Source organism: Gymnodraco acuticeps, unplaced genomic scaffold (assembly GCF_902827175.1).
Source record: "Gymnodraco acuticeps unplaced genomic scaffold, fGymAcu1.1, whole genome shotgun sequence".
Lineage (NCBI taxonomy): Eukaryota > Metazoa > Chordata > Actinopteri > Perciformes > Bathydraconidae > Gymnodraco > Gymnodraco acuticeps.
The window spans coordinates 33,355-57,964 of record NW_022990236.1 but is presented as its reverse complement, the minus strand read 5'-3'; the positions used below and the strand labels follow the sequence as shown (position 1 = coordinate 57,964).

Below are 24,610 nucleotides of genomic sequence, written 5' to 3'. Positions count from 1 at the left end.
AGCCATCTTTGACTCAAGTTTACTTATCAATACTAAACCAAAATTAAATTATACCTCCTTTGAAAGTCTCGTTTTTAATCTTACGCATCCGACCTGGAAAACTTTGCAGCCAATCTTATTTGTTACAGTGTACCGTGCACCAGGTCCTTATTCAGAATTCTTATCTGAATTCTCTGAGTTTTTATCAACTTTGGTTCTTAAAACAGATAAAGTAATTATCGTAGGTGACTTTAATATTCATGTTGACGATGATAAAAATAGCCTTACTGTTGCATTTAACTCTATATTAGATTCTGTTGGTTTTTGTCAGAGTGTAAATAAACCAACCCACTGCTATAATCACACTCTCGACCTTGTTCTGACTTATGGTATTGAAATTGAGCAACTATTAGTCGAACCGCATAATCCTGCTTTATCCGACCATTTCTTAGTGACTTTTGAAGTACTGTTACTAGACTACAAAGCATTATTCAAAAGCTCCTGCAGCAGAAACCTATCTGTTAGTGCTATAGCCAAATTTAAGGAAGAGATTCCACCAATACTTAACTCGATAGCATGTCTGTATGTAATGGAGGAAACTTATACAAAATGTACACCACCCCAAATTGATCATGTTGTTGATAGTGCTACAGATGCGCTGCGAATAAAATTAGACTCTGTTGCTCCTTTGAAAAAGAAGAAAATAAAACAACATAGACTAGCTCCATGGCATAATGCCGAAACCCGCAAAATAAAGCAAAAGTCGAGACAACTTGAAAGGATATGGCGTTCTACTAAACTTGAAGAATCTCGTTTAATTTGGCATATTACTCTCAATGAATATAAGAAAGCATTGCGTAAAGCGAGAGCAGCTTACTACTCTTCATTAATAGATGAGAATAAGAATAATGCAAGATTTCTTTTCAGCACTGTAGCCAGGCTGACAGAAAGCCACAGCTCGATTGAGCCTTCTATTCCCATAGCACTCAGTAGTAATGATTTTATGTGCTTTTTTAACGATAAAATTGTTACTCTTAGAAACAAAATTAATGACCTCTTGCCTTTGACCAGTATAGTGTTATCAACAGCTCCCGGAAACGTAAGTTCTAATATTACACTAGATAGTAAACTAGAATGCTTTTCAGCCATAAACCTTGAACAATTAAATTCAATGATTCTCTCTTCTAAACCATCAACGTGCATGTTAGACCCAATTCCAACTAAGCTGTTGAAGGAAGTTTTTCCATTAATTAGCACTTATTTATTAAATATTATGAATATGTCTTTATTATCAGGCTATGTTCCACAATCATTCAAAGTAGCAGTGATAAAACCGCTTCTTAAAAAGCACAACCTCGATCCAGAGGTTTTAGCCAACTATAGACCTATTTCTAATCTTCCGTTCCTCTCAAAAATTCTTGAGAAAGCGGTCGCAAAACAGTTGTGTGATTACTTAAAAAACAATGATTTATTTGAAGCTTTTCAGTCTGGCTTTAGAACACATCATAGCACAGAGACAGCTCTGGTTAAAGTCACAAATGACATTCTAATAGCCTCTGACAAGGGACGTGTCTCTATTCTTGTTTTGCTCGATCTCAGTGCTGCATTTGATACTATCGACCATGATATCTTATTGCAAAGACTAGAGCACTTAGTTGGCATACAGGGAACTGCTTTAGACTGGTTTAGGTCCTATCTATCTGAACGCTCTCAGTTTGTACGTGTCAATGATGAATCTTCCACGCAAACCAAAGTTAGCCATGGAGTGCCACAGGGCTCAGTGCTCGGACCTATTTTGTTCACATTATATATGCTTCCGTTAGGCAATATTATAAGGAATCATTCTGTAAACTTTCATTGTTATGCGGATGATACTCAACTATATTTATCAATCAAGCCTGATGAAATTAATCATCTAAATAAAATTCAAGACTGCCTTAAGGACTTAAAAACGTGGATGACCTTAAACTTTTTGATGTTAAACACGACCAAAACTGAAGTTATTGTACTTGGCCCGAAGAATCTACGAAACAAATTATCTAAGGATATACTAACTATGGATGGCATTAATTTGGCCTCCAGTGAGACTGTAAGGAATCTTGGTGTTATATTTGATCAGGATTTATCCTTTAACGCCCACATAAAATCAATTTCAAGGACCGCCTACTTCCATCTACGTAACATTGCAAAAATCAGGCATATCTTGCCTCAAAACGATGCAGAGAAACTAGTCCATGCATTTGTTACTTCAAGGCTGGATTATTGTAACTCTTTATTATCAGGGTGTACCAAGAAGTCAGTCAAGTCGCTTCAGCTGATTCAAAATGCTGCGGCTCGTGTACTAACCAGAGTTAGGAAAAGGGACCACATTACCACTGTTCTGGCTGCCTTACACTGGCTCCCTATAGAACACAGGATAGAATTTAAAATTCTTCTTCTCGCCTACAAAGCCCTTAATGGGCAGGCGCCATCTTACCTTAAAGAACTCATTATACCCTACTGTCCTACTAGGGCATTGCGTTCCAAGAATGCAGGGTTGTTGGTTGTTCCTAGAGTCTCTAAAAGTACAATGGGAGCCAGAGCCTTTTCTTATCAAGCTCCACATTTGTGGAATCAGCTTCCAGTTTGTGTTCGGGCGGCAGACACCCTATCCGTTTTTAAGAGTGCGCTTAAGACCTTCCTTTTTGATAAAGCTTATAGTTAGGGCTGATTAGATCCAGCCCCTAGTTTTGCTGATATAGGCTTAGTTTGTCGGGGGACATCTTACTTCTTCCTTCTCTCTGTCTATACCTGTGTACTCTCATGTTCCGATTAACCCAGCTTCCCCAAATGTCTTTCTTTTTGGTGTCTATATACGCCGGGATCCGGAGTCATGGATGATCCTGCGCTCCTCTGTCCTGGATCGCGAGCCCTGGATCTTGAGTCGTGGCTGTGGTCCTGGATCATAGGCCCTGGATGGATATCCTCGTGGATTCATCTTCCTATTATACACACATGCATTTCCAAACATTTGGACTACCTATGTTGCAAATGTATTATCTTTTCAATTTACACACGGCATCTATTGCACGTCTGTCGGTCCTGGGAGAGGGATCCCTCCTCTGTTGCTCTCCCTGAGGTTTCTCCCATTTTTCCCTTTAAACTGTGGGTTTTCTCCGGAAGTTTTTCCTTGTACGATGTGAGGGTCTAAGGACAGAGGGTGTCGTATTGTCATACTGATATTTTGTACAAACTGTAAAGTCCACTGAGACAAATGTAACATTTGTGATATTGGGCTATATAAATAAACATTGATTGATTGATTGCACTGAATATAAATATATATATATATACAGTGCAATAATTATTTCATGCTAAATGAAGCTCTGTTGGATATCACTAGATCCTGTTACAGCGTAATATAAGTACATAACGATTGATGTGTACATTAGCATCATTACTAGCTAGCCGCTAGCTGCTAACTGCCGCCTCGTTCATATCAAATCCATGATAACAACAAGCCATTACCATGCTGTCATGAACGCGCGGTGCTGTTACGTGTACGCAAATTGACGTGCTTTATGTGAACGAGCATTTTGGTTAAAGTTGCGCATGCTCTATGAGTGCACATACGGGTACTTCTCAGGCATGCTGGGTAATCTGTGACGTTTCACTCTCTCAAAAGTTGGGCCATTTTATCATCATGCGCTAATGAGCAGCTCTCATAGGAATGAATGAGGCCCCGCCTCCCACACTGTATCCAGTTCTTATTATACATCCATGGCTGGCACCGGTGAGTTTGCAGTGGCTGCCGTTTGTTGTACACCTAGCATGACAATTAGCCTAAATACTAAATGTATCGCTGGTTGTAGACCCTTGCAGGGATCCTGCAGCCCATGTCTGCTGCCGCTGTAAATGAAGCTCTCCTGCTGTGTGTTTGTCTGAACTTGGCTTGATCGGTATGTAGACCTTCTGCTTGTCTCATTCTTCCTGAATGATCTTAACCTAGTATTGTTATTGTAACATCACCTGATCGCTTAATGTCTGCTAGGCTCTGCCCTGGAAGCGTGATAAAGGACTGCTGTTTTGCCTCTACGTCTGTGTTGCATTCACGACTGCTCTACGTCTACGAGTGTATTTATGGAGTCAGATTTGGGTCAATATTCTAGCACGTAAAACAAGCCACTCACGAGCGGAAAATGTGCTTTTACACGCGCATAAAATGACTTGCGCGCAGATTAAACCGCCGCGAGCGGCTATGCGCTCGCTCGCGAGAGAGACAGCCCTCTTGCTCGCTCGCGGGAGGGTTACGGCCCCTACACACGCCGGCGGCTGTTGCCGCTTCAACGCTTCTGCCCATTCACTTTGAATGGGGTGACGTCAGGATTCGCCGAACTGCATTGTGGGAGCAAAGCGTAGCTTCTCTCGCGGTGCTCGCTGCAAAAGTAGAGCAATGTTCTACTTTTGCCGCCTCGATGGAGGCGGCAAATCCCGCGTATGCAAATCTGACATTCCAAGCGCTAGCCAATCAAACCGCGTGTATGTTGGGAGAGCCAGACCGCAGTTATTTCCCAAAAAATGGAGGAGAAAATGATCGTGGCGGTACTATATGACCACCAGTCCCTCTTTACATACAGGGATACAAACCGGAGGAGCCAGGCATGGGGGGAGGTGGCAGAGACAGTGGGTGAAACTGGTAGGTTTTCGCCTGTTTGGAGAGTTTATATCCAGTGTACTTCGTTTGAATGGACAGCTAGCAAGCATAGACAGTATATTTAGCCAGCATGGATGTAGCATGAATGCTTTGCTTTGTATGTCCGGGGCGGGACATTCATGTGATTGGTTGTTGCTCGCGTTGCTCGCGTTGACTCCCCAAGCTCAAGACACGCCCACCGCCAAGCGGCAACGAACGCCGCCGTGTGTAGGCTCCGTCAGCCTCAATCGCTCGCGGAGTCTGTCTATGCGCGCGTGAAAAGTTTCTGACACTTTGGGGCAGAGCCACTGGACTTTGATTGACAGCTGCCAGGAACCCCGGAGTTGCCAGGTTTGATAAATGCCTGAATTATCAAGAGCCGAGGACTGACAGCTGCAAGATCAGTTGGACGAGATTAAATGGTAAAGTTGTCCATAAAAAACTATTATATTCGTAAAGTGTACAGCTAATATATATATATATATATATATATATATATTAATTAATTTTATATAAAACAATATATTTTTGAGTTGAAAACTGCTAGCTGCTGTCTGCTGTATGCACCTCCCTTACGAAATGAACTATAAATGAATTATAGTATTACTATAGTATACTATAAGAGTTGTATAGTGTCCTTTAGTAAGTTTGTAGTGTTCTGTAGTATTTTTCACCAGCTATTGTATTACAATAGTTTTTTCTGTAGTGCCATTTTATTAGCTATAGTAGCCCTATAATATTTCAATAGTAACACTATATATCTAGATCTTTGTAGTATTCCTATATTTTAAATAGTATAATATATAGTGTTTCTGTAGTTGTTTTTTAAACACACTATAGAACACTCCTAATAGCATGATATTGTCATAGTGAATGCATATTATTACTTTAGTGTTTGTAAAAGTATTACTATAGTGTTTTTGTTGGTGTTTCCGTATTAAGACTATTATTTTAAATAGTACTACTATAGTATACTATATAGTGTTTCTGTAGTTGTTTTTTGAACACACTATAGAACACTCCTATAGTAATAGTATAATGAATGCATATTATTACTATAGTGTTTGTAAAAGTATTGCACTCAGAATTAATGTGTGATTTTTTTATATCAAATTGATTTATATATATATATATATTAGTTGTACACTTTACGAATATAATAGTTTTTTATGGACAACTTTACCATTCAATCTCGTCCACCTGATCTTGCCGCTGTCACTCCTCGGCTCTTGGTAGTTCATGCATTTATCAAACCTGGCAACTCCGGGCTTCCTGGCAGCTGTCAATCAAAGTCCAGTGGCTCCGCCCCAAAGTGCCAGAAACTTTTCACGCGCGCGTAGACAGACTCCGCGAGCGAGTGAAGCTGACACTCCCGCGAGCGAGCAAGAGGGCTCTCTCTCCTCGCGGGGGTTTAATCTGCGCGCGAGGGTCATTTTAGGCGCGTGTAAAATCACATTTTCCGCTCGTGAGTAGCTTGTTTTATGCGCTAGAATATTGACCCAAATCTGACTCCATAGTATTGCCTGCCTAACTGTTGCCTGGACCGCTGGTCTGCCCTCACGGCTGTGTCTGTCTGCACAGTCGGCTTGCCTGCCCTACTGTGCTTCACCGCCACTACTGCCTGGCGGGTGTTGCTCTTGGCCTACATTGTCTGTCTTGGTATCACTGTGCCTTTGCTCTTCATTACAGGGCCATATTTTAAACATTGTTCTCGTGGACTGTTCGATTAATCTCTGTTCATGATTAGTTATTTCATTGAGTTAAGTTTGTTTTGTTTATTTAATTCAAGATTAAGTAGACTGTTAGGTTGATTTTCGTTTCTTTGGTTTAGTTTTCGACCCTGTTGCTTTAAATTTGTTTTGTTTATTTCAGTTACTTGAAATCAGTATTTTGTAGTATTCTTGACTTTTTATTGTCTTATACTTATCTTATGTGTTGGTCGGTGTATTAATTTGTTTTTACTGTTTATCCCAGTAATTGTTTATTGTTTGCCCTTCTTAGTTGCTGAGAGCCAAAGGTGTGGTGCTGGTGTCCCCGGTGGTGGCGGCTTCCCCCTTTGTGTGTCGTGCTGTGCTACCCCCGATTTGTGTTCCTTCGTGTGAGTGTGTAGTGATCACGGGTGCCTTAATTTACTTTGTTGGGATCCCTCTCACCCCTCGTCACCTCCATCCACTGGTAAGCCTCAGCATCCCTGAATTAAGAGTTCCCCTCTTCATTTCCAGTGTGTATAATTATCTTATGGTGTTTTTAATGATATTTTAATGCCAGAAATAAAACATTTGATAAATTGGAACCACGTCTCCTACCCCTCAGTATCACGAACCTGAGTGCCTTGTTGGTACTTGGAATAATTATTTCCTTGGGTGCCATTCCCAAGGTGGCGTTGTCTGGCTTTTAGTTGAATAGGATTTCCAACAATCACCCCCACGTGCCGCCACACTAGCAACCACCTTGGTAACAATGAAAACGTTTTATAGACACAATTTCCTGAAGTAATCTTCGTAATAACTAGCAAGCTTAAGATTGTGTACATCTACTGCACACATACTCTGAAATAACAACTCACATTTCTCGCATCAAATGACATCAAAACGCATTTTAATGGCCAAACTAACCTTAAAATAGGCATTTTCCACCGAGAATAAAACGAAGTTCGGCCATGTTTTTTTTTCTGAAGGGAGAAATTTGAAGCTCACGTGACATAGACGCCAGCCATTGGAATGAATGGTGAAAAAAGACGTAGGGATCTTACAATTTCAGAGGCGTTTTTGTAGAAATACTACGTCCCAAGTTGTGGACCAACGTAGTTATTACACGTTTTTTTGTGAGACTGGGTTGGAAGTTCAACACTGTATCTATAGCAGGGGATCCATCACAATGAAGGATTGAAGAGTATGTGCATCAATAGCATGTTGCTAAGAAGTGTCTAAATGAGATGACTAATGGCGCTTTTCCACTGCAGGGCCTCGCTCGGCTTAGTACGGTATGGCTAGGCCTCGTTAGGCCTTGTTAGGCCAGGCTCACTTTATGCTGCGTTTCCATTACAGTTTAGGAACTGGGGCAGTATCTATAGTAACGCAGTGTGGGCAGAACACACAACCAACATCAGCCGTTAGCCCTCAGAGCTCACAGCTCCTCATATCTGTTCAGAAACTAGACAAAAGTTAAACAAGTACAAACCACAGACTGTCTGTCATGGAGAATACAGTCGCTGCTTTATTTATGTCTGTATAGGCCGTTCTTGTGAACGGTCGGAGCATATACTGCGTTAGCTTAGCCCAGGGGTTCCCAACCTTTTTTCCCAAGAGCCCCCCCAAATGACTCCTGTTGGAAGTTGCGCCCCCCCCCCCCCCCCCCACACACACACACACACACAAAAAGTTTAAAAGTCTCAAAAGCTACAACTACCGTCATAAACTGGATGAATGTGAAGTATTTTGTTAAAGGAGGATGAAAGCGTAATTAAGGAGCACTATTGGAGTGACTTTGATGGTTATTGGACTCAGGATTAATTCATTTGGATTCCCGCTGTATGAAGAAATGAAAGGACGGCGGAAGTGGAAACAATTCACAAAGGGATTAAACTGTTTAAAACACATGCTCAAAGTAAGCCGGATTTTGCCGATGTGTTTATGTGGATTCAAAAGTCGTAAATAATCTACAAAATGGAGGAGACCGATCTGATCGGAGCAACTGTGACAAATAATCCAACTGAAACCGGCATGGACAATGACTATGTTTTAAAAATGCGCTTATCCAGAAAAGCCTGGTTTGGACACTTTACCGGCAGAAGAAATATTTCTATTAAAGAAATAATTATACATTTATGTCTTTTTATGCCTTTAATAGATAAATAAATCTCTCCACTCCCTAGCCCCTCCATACATCTCTGATCTCCTTCAGCCCTACACCCCCTCTCGTCACCTGTGGTCCTCCGACAAAGGGCTGCTCTCCATCCAGCGCTCCAAGCTGAAAACATTTGGCAACAGAGCCTTCAGTGTCGCAGCCCCCACCCTCTAGAATCCTCTACCCTCTGCAATCAGGAATGCAGACTCTCTGGACACCTTCAAAAAACACCTCAAACACCATCTGTTCACTCAGGCCTTTGGCCTCAACTAATATGCGGTATCCAGCAAACTGTTCCTGTTTTGTTTTCTTCAGCCTATGTATCTGTATGATTGTTATTACTTTTGTTGTTGTTGTTGTTACTTTCCCATTGTAAAGCGTCCTTGGGTTTCGTGAAAAGCGCTATAGAAATTGAAATTATTATTATTAATAGCTACTAACTTGAATTTGTATTCAAGTTAGTAGGTTGGGAACCAGCCAATCTCTATTCAGAAAACACGCATTTAAAAAAGTTTTTCGTCTGTCTGCAGACTTGTCAAAGCATTAATTCATGTTTTTTTACAAACCGGTATCAGTATGTTGTTACTTCGGCATCATTTTGAAACGTGTATTACAATTAAATCACGGTAAAATATGTTCATTTTGTTTAGCATACTCAGCCCGGTTGTTGGCCCGGAAAGAACCTCGATTTTGGAGAGCCAGAAAACTGAAAAAGTACCCGCTAACCGGAACCACGCCAAGTGAAAACGCAACCAAAAACGGGCCAGGCGTGGCACCCTTAAACCGCGCTCCGCGCTGTAGTGGATGTACGCAATAAATGTCATCACTCCCAACATTAGCCGCCTTTAGCTTAGCGGTGGTGACGTGAAGTCATGTGACCGTGCTGTAGTTCCTTTATAGCCCAACATTAGCCACCTTTAGCTTAGCGGTGGTGACGTGAAGTCATGTGACCGTGCTGTAGTTCCTTTATAGCCCAACATTAGCCTCCTTTAGCTTAGCGGTGGTGACGTGAAGTCATGTGACCGTGCTGTAGTTCCTTTATAGCCCAAGGTTGCGGTCGAATAGTCCAACAATCAGCTCCTAAGTTCTAACCCTATCTCCTATTCCTTGACCTCTGAGTGAAACGTCACGGGGTTAAGGGATAGTGGATAGGAGAATTCAAAAGGACTTAGGAGAAGAGACTGCGGTACTTTAGAGAATCCGAATGCACTTTCACTATCCGACGTGTTTATGATGCGCCAGCGGACGTCATGAATGTGCGTCTGCTGCTGTGGGGAAACTATGGAAACTACAGATCTCTATACAGCGGACTACAACATGGATGTTCAATAAGAACGAGGGACTCCTGTAAACTCATCTAGAGACTCTGCACCGTGCTCTGATGCTGTTGCTTTGCTTTATGAACGTGGACAACAGAGAAACATATTCTTCATGACCAAAGTTAGAATTGAAATAAAAAAGGAAAGTGAAACTGATGCTCATCACCCTCTCCCTCCGGTCCACATTAATACAAATGATCCCAATACGTATGATTGATGAAAATATCTTAAAATCAATACAAATGTATTTATTATAAACGTTAGTCCTTAACATCTATCACTGTGTATATCACCATTCAAACATCTTTTAAAAGTTGAACAAACCCCAAAGACTTTATTTGATCATTTCAGTAAAAACTAACGTTCATATTTCTCTTTTTGATTATAATACTGATGAATGTTCAAAACAAAGCACTTTGGCAACTTACCACATACATTTTACAATGCGTAATAAGCACCATAACTTTCATGATATCATTTCTCGGTCATAATCGGTTGTTTCCGTGAACGGCCGACTGTTGTGTGACGGTAAATGCTGCGGCTGCAATGCATTGTGGGGCAGCATTTTCTCCTCTCCTCTCATAAAGGAAGGTCCAGTGGTTTGCCTGACAAAAATGTGAAAGGACGCAATGGATTCTGTCAAATTAAAGTATTGTATCAGTGTTTCCCCATTGTCTTGGTAGACAACGGAGCCCCGCGCCCCCCCTGAAATTCAAGGTGTTTTTTTTCCTTTCTTTTTTTCTATATATAAAATATATATATATATATAACTGAAGTAATCTATCGACGGTCATTTTTCACATTGAAAATGTGGACTTTTATTATCCAATTCATGTGCATGTTTCAGTGTCTGACTTGTTTATTTTCTGTAGATTTGACTCGGACAACGACTGACCCCCCCCCCCCCCCCCCCCCCCGGCCAGGCAGCACCCCCCAAAGCAGTAAACCTAGGGGAAACACTGATTGTATGTAATAAAGTGAACAACTACTTGAAAAAATATCAAGATAATACCAAAGGAAGGCCAATACGGGTAGCTGCTCTCAGGAGGGAGTCCAGGAGAAAAGAGAGAAGGAAAGTGGCCTTCGCTCAGAATCTGTGATACCTTCAAGGACAAGGGGGGAAATGTACAGGTAACAAAACAGAGGACAGGACTTCAACTGTCAAAACTAGCAGGGGCTTTCACACACTCCACGAGGTTTTGCCTCAGCTCGAGTTGAGCTCTTCGTAAAGAAGCGGGTCCAGCTCACGGAGAGCATTGATCAGAACCCTGCTGGCTGCAGCTCCTTTATTTCGCACCACGTCCACCACCTCTCGTGCTCCGTCATTTCGGGATTTGGTTTTGGCTGACTCCATTTCAGATTCATTGATCACTTCAGACTGAAAGAGTTTATCCAGAAGGTCCTTCAGGACGGATAGAGACACTCTTTGAATGAACTCTGTCCGAACTGAGAGCAGCCACTCCTTTGCTGGGACTCTGCTCTCTGCTGAGACTCTGCTCTCTGCTGGGACTCTGCTCTCTGCTGGGACATTTCTCTGGGACAATTCCTTCCTTGGATCTGGAAGACAAACAGGGAAAATACTTTTGTTAACCAACAATCACATTAAACAGATCTCTTAACAATTAAAGTATAACTCAGCATTCCCAGAGGTGGATTTCTGTTCACCTAAAGTTATAATATGTAGCATTTCCTCATAATGTATAAAAACTCTTACACCTGTATTATTTATATTGTGTTGAGTTGTGTTGAGTTGTGTACGTACATTATCCCAAATGGTTCAGAGAGACGTGTAATTTTAATCAAGGTAACAGTACGTTCATCACGGTCTCCTGTAATGGCGGTGTATCCACTTAACCACGAGAAGCTGAAGACTACAACTCCCATGATGCCCCGCTGTTTCACCACCACACTAGTTTTTACTATAGTTTTAGAATATAACAGGTTGTGTGTTTAATGTTGTAATGATACGCTGCCATGGAGTCTTAATAGAGAAGGCTATGAGATGGAGCTTTAGAGTTAAACAGTCTATCACTGGGTCTGAGCTCAGGTGGAGTCTTTACCTTCCAGTGACACGCGATAATTCCAGACTTCATTTCCACCTTGGTTCTGGACCTTCAAGAACACTCTCTCTGTGTTCGTCATCAGGGACACTTGAAATGTCGGATGGTAGTTTGGTCCAAACATGGATTTAAAAGTTTTACTCTGAAAACCAGAAACAGAAGTGAAATGTGTATCTGTTTCTTTCCTGATTGTGGATCCAAATGCAGATACATGTGTGTTAATGATCATTGTGTTTCTTTAAAGGAGCATCAGTGACTCACCTCAGGCTGAATGAAGAAGCCCTCAGGTTCACAGTGCACACTGTAACTGTGATCAATGTCCAGCTCACAGTCGGAGGAGATTGGGATGTTCACAGCCCGTTTGTGTTTTTTAACAACCTTCAGTAACAGGACAATTTTATCAATTTAAAACAACATATGTTGACAGACCTGCACTACAGAGAGATAATAATTACAATAAATTAAGAATAACACCATGAGGACATATGTGAGTAGATTAATTAAAGTGTATAGGTTAGATATTTTTGGATGAAATTTCAAATCTCCAACACATGTTTTTATATATTTATTAGGGTTGTTTACGGAGCCCCTAAAGCAGGGGTGGGGAACCTCCAGGCCGTATACGGACCGCGAGACCATTTGGTACGGCCCTCGAGGTAATTTATAAACACACGCAAAATAGAAAACAATTCAAGAAATCTAGACAGCAAAATAATCAAACAAGCGAGTGCCTGTTTTTCCTGGCCAAGGTCAGGGTCCTTGAACACAACACGAGCCTAACGTGTCATCACGTGGTATATGTCTCGTCTGACTGTGGCCGTTTCTCAATCGCAAGGATACTAGCTTCCAAGCCAATATTTCAAGGATGCTACGTCATCGAGTGCCGCCGAAGGACTGTTCCAATGTCCAGCATACTTGGAATTCCACCGAGGCCGCGTCCTTGGTTTGGGGGTAATTTCGAGGCTGCACATGGGTAGACTTTGCGTCCTTAAAATCCCCACAATGCTTTGCGCACGGACCAATTTCCCCAAATCTGTGGCGTAAAATGTAAGGCGGGGCCTCTCATATGACGCACACCTGCACACTTGCTAGCCTGTTCCACTCTTCGTTTTCCGAATGCCAGGAAGGATTCTTGCCTAGCTGCTGAAGCAAGTGACTCGGAAGCAGAGGTTGCATTAACCGAATATTTTCCACCTATGACGGATTTTTTTTAACAATGACGGAAAAATCTGAAAACAGTCCGTCATTTTGACAGATTAGAACAAACTCAGAACAGCACCAAAGCTTCCCCGCAGCGAGGCTCCGGTGTTATGCATGCCCGCCAAAAAGGAAATTATATAGTTTCCAAACCTAACTTTGCCGTACAAATAATTGATATGTCTTTGAGTTTTTACTTTACGCTGTGGCACGCTCCAGCGAGGTGCAGTGAGCATGCATAATACGGCATAACACCGGCGCTAATAGTTCACCACCCCCGCCCTAAAGGGTCATGAAAAAAAATAAAGAATGTATCTCATGCAAGAAAGTTACCGGTTCGCCAAGTAGGAGAGATGTGCCTTTTACGCACCACCTTCACTGTGTTTACCTTCATTAGAACAGCTGAATAGAGATCGACGCTGCTAAGTTTTAACCACACACACCTCTACACACACACACACACACACACACACACACCCACCTCTACACACATTGAACTGCCCGATTATTACGCCATATTATTGAAAGTGTCGTTTGTTCCGGTGCACTCCGATAGGACTGAGCACTACATCGAGATTAAGATTAACCAAACTTCTTCACTTGGGAACACACACATATACCTATGGAGTTGGCCAGATGTGTGTAAATTAATGTTCATGGTCATTTGAAAACAAAGGCCGGTGTCGGGCACATACGAACACACACGCACAGAGCAAAGCTGAGCAGAGCACACACACACACCATGTGCCTTAGTGACCGGACATCTCCTTCATAAAACGAGTAATAGGGGGAACTAGAGAATGCAATTCCTGAAGAAATTGCTAGTTGGAATGCTTTATGCTGAAAAGCTAACGCTGAATTGCTATGCTGAAATCTAATGTGTAAGAAGAAAGTGAAGAATTTAGATTGAAATGATACATGAACACTGGGGGCTTGAATGTGTGATGAGAGAAGAAAATAAAGTAAAAAGGCTTGGAAAAGCAGCAGAATATTTGAATTGCAAACTTTTGAACTAACTTGGTTGCAAATGTTCTGTCGCCATGCCAACGGCATTTGATGACATCCCATAATACGCTTAGATGCGTTGATGGCTGCATCGTTACCAAACCTGTGAAGTTTTGGGCCGTTTGGAGAATTTTCACTGAAGTTATGAGAAAACCGTGTTACATGGCGACGAGCATTGTGTTGCCATGGCAACAGCATTTGAAGTAATCTCAAAACTGTCCCGTAGATGTCTTCACGGCTGGACTGTTAGCACACATGTGAAGTTTGAGCACTTTTGAACATTTTCATAGGAGTTATAGGGACATCGTCTTTTATGGCGAGGGATGGATATGGCATATGGTGAGATCTCAGATTTGGCGTAAAGCTGTTGAGGCATGGACCGGTGATATACAAGTGAAGATTGGGGGACGATTGGACCGTGTCCATTGGACTTACATCGACATCGTGTTTTATGGCGAGTGGTCTGTCGCCATGGCAACGGCATTTGATGACACCCCATAATACGCTTAGATGCGTTGATGGCTGCATCGTTACCAAACCTGTGAAGTTTTGGGCGGTTTGGAGCATTTTCACTGAAGTTATGAGAAAACCATGTTTCATGGCGAGCATTGTGTTGCCATGGCAACGGCATTTGAAGAAATCTCAAAACTGTCCCGTAGATGTCTTCACGGCTGGACTGAAGTTTGAGCACTTTTTTAACATTTTCATAGGAGTTAATGTATAGCGACATCGTCTTTTATGGCGAGGGATGCGTTTCCATAGAAACGGCATATGATGACACCCCATATTTGACATAGAGCTGTTGAGGGCATGGCCGTTAACCTTTATCTGAAGTCTGCTGCTCTGAGCATGTCATTGGAGCGATGACATCATCGTGTTCCATTACACAGGTGTTTCTATTTGAGCTAACGAGGTGTCCAGAGATCAAAGGTTTTCATTGCTCTGAATGAGAGATAAACCTGTTACATGTGAACATTTTGTTAAAGAACCGTAACAGATATCGGTGAAATTTCAAAGCGTGAAGTATCTCAAGGAAGTTGAGTATCTGAAGTGTGCTTTTTGTGTACTTTCGGGTCAATAATGTGGCCTTTTTGGCAGATTAACTAAAGGTGTGCGGCTGCTGATGTGAGGAGATATCAGCCTGAAATTACAATGGGGTTTAATGGAGGAATGTTGAACGTTTTTGTCACTTCATGCCCTCAAGAGGCACTTTGTTTAATTATTATTGCTTAATTATTCGTCATTTTTCAAGCTACGAGATAATTTCCTACGTTTGTCATGAAAAATGTTGTCTCAGGAATGTAGGGTTTTGCACAGCAGCCACCGCTCATCGGTTCAGTAAGACAATGCGGTCCATACGCTTGGTTATGGTGATTTTCAGTTAATGATTTGAAGGTCACCTATTGAGCAAAATCCACTTTTTCATCTCTCTTCTACATCAACATGTGTCCTCTCTTCTTCATGTCTCTTCTACATCAACATGTGTCCCCTCTTCTTCATGTCTCTCCTACATCAACATGTGTCCCCTCGTCTTCATGTCTCTTCCACATCAGCATGTGTCCCCTCTTCTTCATGTCTCTTCTACATCAACATGTGTCCCCTCTTCTTCATGTCTCTTCTACATCAACATGTGTCCCCTCTTCTTCATGTCTCTTCTACATCAACATGTGTCCCCTCTTCTTCATGTCTCTTCTACATCAACATGTGTCCCCTCTTCTTCATGTCTCCTCTACATCAACATGAAGTACAACCGCGTGACTCAGTCATCTTTCACCTAAAAAAGCATTTAAATACCGCATTTAAAATCTGATGAACTCAGTGTACATCTGGACCGGGTGACGACATTTCCTATTGACGCAGCAACCACTGTAAGTTATATTCTTGTTTAATTAGACTTCTCTGTTTCATTTATTCTACTCTGTATAATTGTTCTGTAGTTATTGTAGCTAAAACGGCTAAATCGCTTTTGAGAGATTTTAAATCTCAGATCTGCTCAGGCGAAACCTGCTACACAGGTCTCAGCTCTCAAGCCTGCATTATAATATAGGCAGGGCCAGTCTATTGTCGCCCATCAGCTGTAGATAGTTAACTAATTAGAGGGGCACGCCCCTACAGCTGTGAGAACTCAGCAATCAGGCGTCCATTTTAGGTAGCTCTTTCCTGGAGCGTCAGCTTAAGCGTCAGACAGCCGAAGACTGACAAAGACATTGGAGTCCTACGGGAGTAAGACTGACAAAGACATTGGAGTCCTACGGGAGTCACGAGGGAGGCAAAGAGGAGGCAAATCCTACTCTGATTGAGCTGGTGTCTTATTTCTCTTTTCTTTAGTTTTCTAGCCCCTCATGCTATAATCATGTGTATTTTCTCCATTCCTGTTCATGTGTCTTCTCGCAATTATCACTGGCCCCGTGTATCTCCTAATCGATATAACCGGCCTGCTCTCGTCTATCCCACATGCTCCACTGAGATCCAACATCTAGTTTCAGGTGGCCTGTGGAATTGCCAGTCAGCTGTTCCTAAGGCTGACTTCATCTCTGGCTACGCCTCCCTGCAATCTCTGGATTTCCTTGCTCTCACTGAGACCTGGATTACTCCATCCAACACATCCACCCCAGCAGCTCTCTCCACTGCATATTCCTTCTCCCATACACCCAGACCAACTGGCAGAGGAGGTGGCACTGGTCTCCTGCTCTCTCCCAAATGGAGCTTTTCCCTCTTCAAGCTACCTAACTTCACTCCTTCCACCTTTGAATTCCATGCCGTCACAGTAACCCATCCTATACAGTTAACCATTGTTGTTCTCTACCGTCCACCAGGCGCCTTGGGGGACTTCTTGGAGGAATTAGATAATCTCCTCTCACACATCCCTGAAACTGGCCCTCCCGCTGTACTTCTCGGAGACTTCAACCTCCAGACGGGGAAGATAGACGAACTAACATCCCTGTTAACTGCCTTTGCTTTCTCACTGTCTCCGTCCCCAATGACTCATAAAGCTGGCAATGTCCTTGATCTCATATTCTCAAGGAACTGCGCTACTTCTAACCTCTCTGTAAACCCGCTCCACACATCCGATCACTTCTTCAGTTCATTCTCTCTATCCCTTTCCAAACATAACAAACTAATCTCTTCTCATCCTGCACTTGTCCGCCGTAACCTTCGTTCCCTCTCCCCCTCTACCTTTGCCTCGTCGGTGCTCTCAGCCCTCCCTTCCTCTGACTCGTTTCCAACTCCTGCCTCCAAACTCTGCTGCAGAAACTCTCCTCTCTACTCTCTCATACTGTCTGGACTCGCTCTGTCCTCTCACATCTCGGCAGGCTCGTCAGTCTCCTCCTGCTCCCTGGCTAAATGATGCACTGCGTGCTAATACAACCGTCCTTAGGGCAGCAGAGCGGAAACGGTGGAAATCCAAACACTGTGACGACCTCCTAACCTATCAGGCTCTCCTCTCCTCTTTCTCTGCTTCGATCTCTCAGGCAAAAAGCACTTTCTTTCAAGATAAGATCCAATCTTCCTATTCCAATCCGTAAAAACTATTTTCCATCTTCTCCACCCTCTTGGACCCTCCAAAAGCTCCTCCCCCCTCCTCACTTCTGTCAAGCGACTTTGTTACCCACTTTGAAAAAAAGGTTGATGATATTCGCTCTTCTTTTTCTGACTCACCTTTACTCACCGCTGGGTCACCAGACCCTCCTTCCACCAACACACTAACCTCCTTTTCCCCTCTCTCTCCAAGTGAGGTTCTTACCCTCATTACCTCTGCCCGCCCTACCACCTGTCCTCTGGACCCTATCCCTTCAAACCTCCTTCAGACTATCGCTCCTGATATTCTACCGTTTCTCACCCATTTCATCAACACTTCTCTAACTTCTGGTCACTTTCCAAACAGTCTCAAGGAGGCAAGAGTAAACCCTCTCCTAAAGAAACCCACTCTCAACCCGTCTGATGTTATAAACTACAGGCCTGTCTCTCTCCTCCCGTTCCTGTCTAAATCACTTGAACGCGCTGTCTTTAAACAACTCTCCTGTTATCTCAATCAGAACAACCTTCTGGATCCGCACCAGTCTGGTTTCAAGGCAGGTCACTCAACAGAAACTGCTCTCATTGCTGTCACTGAGGAACTGCACACTGCTAAAGCAGCCTCCCTCTCCTCTGTCTTCTGGACCTGTCTGCTGCATTCGACACGGTGAACCATCAGATCCTCCTTCACACTCTCCAAGAACTTGGAGTTTCAGGCTCTGCACTTTCCCTCCTCACCTCATATCTGAAAGACCGTACCTACAGGGTTACTTGGAGAGGGTCTGAGTCCGACCTTTGTCAATTAACTACAGGGGTCCCTCAGGGCTCTGTTCTTGGTCCCCTCCTCTTCTCCCTGTACACAAACTCGCTCGGATCAGTCATTAGCCCGCATGGTTTTTCATACCACTGCTACGCTGACGACACCCAATTAATTCTGTCCTTTCCCCGCTCAGAGACCCAGGTCGTCGCACGCATCTCTGCTTGTCTAGCTGACATCTCTCAGTGGATGTCTGCTCACCACCTCAAGCTCAACCTTGACAAGACTGAGCTGCTCTTCCTTCCGGGAAAAGATTGTCCCACTCTTGACCTAACAATCAACATCGGCACCTCAGTTGTTTCCCCGACTCAGACTGCAAGGAATCTGGGTGTGACCCTAGATAACAAACTGTCCTTCACTGCAAACATAGCTGCTACAACCCGTTGCTGCAGATACACGCTTTACAACATCAGGAAGATACGTCCCCAGCTGACACAGAAAGCGACGCAGGTTCTGGTCCAGGCTCTCGTCATCTCACGCCTAGACTACTGCAACTCCCTCCTGGCTGGTCTACCTGCACGTGCCATCCGACCTCTGCAGCTCATCCAGAATGTAGCGGCTCGTTTGGTCTTCAACCTTCCTAAATTCTCCCACACCACTCTGCTCCTCCGCTCCCTTCCGGTAACTGCTAGAATCCACTTCAAGACACTGGTACTTGCTTACCGTGCTGCGAATGGATCTGGCCCTTCGTACATCCAGGACATGGTTAAACCGTACACCCCAGCGCGTGCACTACGCTCTGCATCAACCAAACGACTCGCTGCACCCTCGCTGCGAGGGGGACCCAAGTTCCCATCAGCAAAAACACGTGGGTTTGCTATCCTGGCTCCAAAATGGTGGAATGAGCTCCCCATTGACATCAGGACAGCAGATAGCTTACACATCTTCCGGCGCAGACTGAAAACTCATCTCTTTCGACTCCACTTCGAGCGATAGAACTATTAACGAAGCACTTATATACTAATAAAGGACTGGCTTATCTAAAGCCAGTTGAGTAGCACTTGAAATGTTTTGGCTCTATGAAACCTGATGTACTTATATGATTCTGTTTTCTTCAAGGTTGTGTCTTCCTGGTCGAATGTACTTATTGTAAGTCGCTTTGGATAAAAGCGTCAGCTAAATGCAATGTAATGTAACATGTGTCCCCTCTTCTTCATGTCTCTTCTACATCAACATGTGTCCCCTCTTCTTCATGTCTCTTCTACATCAACATGTGTCCCCTCTTCTTCATGTCTCTTCTACATCAACATGTGTCCCCTCTTCTTCATGTCTCTTCTACATCAACATGTGTCCCCTCTTCTTCATGTCTCTTCTACATCAGCATGTGTCCCCTCTTCTTCATGTCTCTTCTACATCAACATGTGTCCCCTCTTCTTCATGTCTCTTCTACATCAACATGTGTCCCCTCTTCTTCATGTCTCCTCTACATCAACATGTGTCCCCCTCTTCTTCATGTCTCTTCTACATCAACATGTGTCCCCTCTTCTTCATGTCTCTCCTACATCAACATGTGTCCCCTCTTCTTCATGTCTCTTCTACATCAACATGTGTCCCCTCTTCTTCATGTCTCTTCTACATCAACATGTGTCCCCTCTTCTTCATGTCTCTTCTACATCAACATGTGTCCCCTCTTCTTCATGTCTCTTCTACATCAACATGTGTCCCCTCTTCTTCATGTTTCTTCTACATCAACATGTGTCCCCTCTTCTTCATGTCTCTTCTACATCAACATGTGTCCCCCTCTTCTTCATGTCTCTTCTACATCAACATGTGTCCCCCTCTTCTTCATGTCTCTTCTACATCAACATGTGTCCCCTCTTCTTCATGTCTCTTCTACATCAACATGTGTCCCCTCTTCTTCATGTCTCTTCTACATCAACATGTGTCCCCTCTTCTTCATGTTTCTTCTACATCAACATGTGTCCCCTCTTCTTCATGTCTCTTCTACATCAACATGTGTCCCCTCTTCTTCATGTCTCTTCTACATCAACATGTGTCCCCTCTTCTGCATGTATCTTCTACATCAACATGTGTCCCCTCTTCTTCATGTCTCTTCTACATCAACATGTGTCCCCTCTTCTTCATGTCTCTTCTACATCAACATGTGTCCCCTCTTCTTCATGTCTCTTCTACATCAACATGTGTCCCCTCTTCTCCATGTCTCTTCTACATCAACATGTGTCCCCTCTTCTTCATGTCTCTTCTACATCAACATGTGTCCCCTCTTCTTCATGTCTCTTCTACATCAACATGTGTCCCCTCTGTGGAAAGAGACTCTGAAAGTTTGAGGAACAAAGATTCTCTCTCTTTTTGATCCATTTCTATAAAAACCTGTCTGAAAATGAGCTGATCAGATTGTGGCCAATTTATGATGTCATAACGATGTTTTGGCTTGTGCAACCATTAGCCAATCAGCAACCAAGGTAACGATTAGGGTTGGACTCTCAAAATACTTCCTCTCAATCTTTCAGTTGTTGAGTGTTTCAACCGTGCCTTTCAGTATTTGCTAACCATCTGATTTACTGTCGATGTTAATTATGTAACCTGCCATTCATACATTCATCATCACATTATTGATATAATACTTATGTTATTCTGTGGTTTATATATTCTTAGCAGTTCATGATTATTTCATTTATAAAGAACCATGTTATGTGTTTTGTGTGTGAAGTAAATCAGCCTATGTTCACAGAGTAAACTCAGATTTTCAGATTATGAGACTAATTGTGTTATCATGTTATCTCTCTCAGTAGGGAGCTTGGGGCCACAACATCTTAACATTAATTTGACGTATTTTAAAGTATTAAGGTAAACTTCGAGTTTGATAACCAAAGTAGAGTGTGGCACATCTGAGTCTTCTCACAACCAAGAAAGTTTGAAAAGAGGAGCAGTGTCCGGCAGTGGCTCAAACAGCAGGGGCTTGGACTGGGAGCTGTAGGGCCGCTGGTTCAAGTCCCTGAACAGATGTTAAATATGAAGTGTGGACTGCTACTTGGAGAGGTCCCAGTTCACCTCCTGCCCTGCTGTGGTGCCCTTGAGCAAGGCATTGGACACCCCCCACCCCCCCACTCCTGTTGCTCCCCAGGCACTGTGCAATAGCTGCCCACTGCTCCTAGTGCTAGACTAGGATGGGTAAAAAGCAGAGAACACATTTCACTGTGTGCATGTATGTGTGACCATTAAAGAGGGTTGCAATCCTCCAATTATATTATATTCTATTCAGTAGGGAGCTTGGGGCCACAACTTCTCTGTGGAAACAGCTATGGTTTCAAACCAGTGTTTAGTCTGATGGTGAGCACTTTACCTCCTCCTCAGGGACGTTGTTGTGCAGCAGAAATACATCCAGTATTTGCTCCTCTCGGCCCGGGGGTCGTAGGAACACCAGAACTTGGCCATTTATCCGCCACTTTAGAAGCCTTTTCAATGTATCGATGATGAGGCCAAACGGAGAGAGGTGAAGCACCTTCACCACCACGTGAGTGGGTGTGACCTCCAGCGGCTCCAAGATGCTCAGGCCTTCATCAGTGATGTGGACGACAGACAACAGGCCGTCCAGGAGCAGCGCTGTGGAGCAAAGAGCTGGTCATCTGTTGCTTTGCTGCTGAAACAGCTTCATCATATTCAATGTCCCACCACGTTAGCTCAGAGCTAATGTTCATCTAATTCACTTTGGAGCCTCACTAGGATGTACCAGTTGATATCCTCCACCTTTTATCCTAATGTGTAATTATTGATCTGCCCCCTGTGATCTTTCTGGATGTGAGCATTTACTGAAATGTTTGCAATCTGCAGCCAGAACAGCTTGACTGAGTCCGGTCTCATGTCTGAGTGATTCTCTAGATGTGTGAAGAGTCTTCTAAAGCTTTCAGGGCGTAGAAAGTCTAACTTATAAATGTTGTTGTCTGTTGTTTTGTTTTGTTCATGGTTCAGCCAGACTGACAATGTGAAGAGCAGAAAGAGCAACAGATGGAAATCAAAGTAAGAAGTATTCAAACTGCTAGCTTAGCATCACAACAGTAACAGAGAGTTAGCGTTGAGTTAGCACTGTTAGCAGCAGAGCATGCTGTGGACTGACCAATCACAGTTTAAAACTCTTTAATATTACAGAGAGGAGACTGCAGAGGGCGCAAAGAAAATCCAACTCAGTATTTAGAGCTGCATTGCATCGTCTGCTTCAATGATGATCAATGATGTCATGAAACACATCGACTAAATTTGAATGTAAAGAACAGATTTGGTGTTTGAATGATCTTATCTTTATTAAACTAGTTTAATAAAGCTGATTCATAACCTTTGAACAGTAGTGGAGAGTATAAGGTGCTACTCATTATATAAGTGTATTTGTTAACACTAGATGTCTTTACCATCCTCTGTCTCACTGTGTGGCAGGTGGAGCTGGCAGACGGCAGCTTCAACAGAACTCTTCACGTCGAACAGCGGCCCTGCTGCCTGCTTGCCAGCTGATTGGAGGAGGCTCTCCTCCCAAGGGACCGTCCTGTACAGAAGCTCCGCCTTCTGAGCCATGACGAACACCAGGCCAGTCGAAGCACACTGGAACTCACCTGGACCAGGACACCTGAACCTGTAGACACGCAGGGGACAAGTTACTACAACAAGCTTCACTGGCCTGTGTTCTGACTGACAGGTGTTCATCCAGCTGGAGTCTGACCTGCAGGAGGGTTTGATGTAAGATCTGAAACACCTGATGATTACAGGAACATCACTGAAGATGTGTCCACATGCATCAGGATGTGTGTGTACACACACCTTTATTAAATTAACACAATGTCTAGTCCAGCGAGGATCTAGACTGGTACAAGAAAACAATCCTTCCTACACAGAGGCATTATTTTATTGTCTGTTGGAAAGAGATCGGATGCAATTCCTCAAGGTGAAAGACATGAAATCAAACACAATTAAATTAATATATATTTGTGATGTGTTTAAAATAATGTTTGGTCATGTTATAGGATTACCTGTATGAAGACTCAGTTGTGAGTTCAGGTGAGAAGGATTGAGGAGCCTGGAACAAACAAAGTTATTATTTTAATAGAAATCAAGTTAAGTTCTAGCTTCATGAAACTAAACCAGCACATATTCAGAGCAATTAGAACAATGCAAATGAGTCTGGATCATCTGAGGTCTATGGGCATAGATATGTCTCATTATTTGTGTGAACATAAAAATAATGTGTGTAAATATGTGATTTGTAAATGTAAAACACCACAAATGCATTTAAAAGACTTGCAAACTCACAAATAAATGTGCAAGTGTAAAACGGATCTGCAAATACGCTAAATATGTTCACAAATAAAAAAAAGATCTGTGAATATCTCTTTAACATTTACAACTTTCGATCAGGCATTTGTGAATCCATTTTGTATTTGTCAACCAAAAATGCGCTCGTGGATCTCAAATCTCTGCTCGTGGATCTCAAATCTCTGCTCGTGGATCTCAAATCTCTGCTCGTGGATCTCAAATCTCTGCTCGTGGATCGTCTTTTTACACACACGGAATTTTGAGACATATTTTCCGCCGGTCTAAAATCTACTCGTGTCACTCGGTGATTTTCGGAAACCACGTGATGGCCTGCTGATGACGACATTTCCGCATGATTTCAAAGTAAGAGCATGATGGTTTGTTTAATGCTCTGTTTTTATATTATAATGAACAGCGGAACGTTAGATGCATTCTTCATCACCATCATCATCATCATCACCATGTTATAGTGATACAGTTAGTTTGTGTTAGTTTATTGGATCAATACAGCATATATCGAGCACTTTCGTTGATGTTGAAGTGCAGGCTATACTCCACTTCCGGGTCCCGGGGGAGCAGCTGGCAGCGAAGCAGATAAAACTCTTTCTTCATTGTTTGTTGTGTATTCAGTCAAGCGGGTCGAAGTTACAAAGCACTTCACATCTTATTAATCGGCCTAGTTTTACCTTACCAGTGCAGTAATAAAGTAATCTGTAGAAAAGCACCGTATTTAGGTCAGCCTTCATAGTAAGGCTACATTAAATGTTATAATATTCATCGTGTCCTTTCTACTATATATGCATATATTCCTGTCTATTGCTTTCATTTGTATTTAATGTTATTGTGTTTATACTTGTTTCCACACATTTCACAATTTGGGATGAATGAAGTATCTATATATGATATCTATCTATATATGATATCCATCTATCTATCTATC

The 24,610-nt window shown here is 42.9% G+C and overlaps 1 protein-coding gene across 2 annotated transcripts in view; it reads right to left on the bottom strand.

Annotated features, from left to right (window-relative positions):
* Positions 1–10,736: 10,736 nt before the first annotated feature.
* LOC117548249 (protein NLRC3-like) overlaps positions 10,737–24,610 on the bottom strand; it is a 45,632-nt gene continuing 31,758 nt past the window's right edge. For both annotated transcript variants that reach the window (XM_034219400.1, XM_034219401.1), the window contains 6 exons: positions 23,388–23,434; positions 22,776–22,993; positions 21,716–21,975; positions 12,138–12,254; positions 11,877–12,018; positions 10,737–11,373 (listed from right to left, as the gene is read on the bottom strand). In XM_034219400.1, coding sequence (XP_034075291.1) covers positions 11,021–11,373; positions 11,877–12,018; positions 12,138–12,254; positions 21,716–21,975; positions 22,776–22,993; positions 23,388–23,434 — 1,137 coding nt within the window. In that variant the 3' untranslated portion in view covers positions 10,737–11,020. The remainder of the gene's footprint in view (positions 11,374–11,876; positions 12,019–12,137; positions 12,255–21,715; positions 21,976–22,775; positions 22,994–23,387; positions 23,435–24,610) is intronic.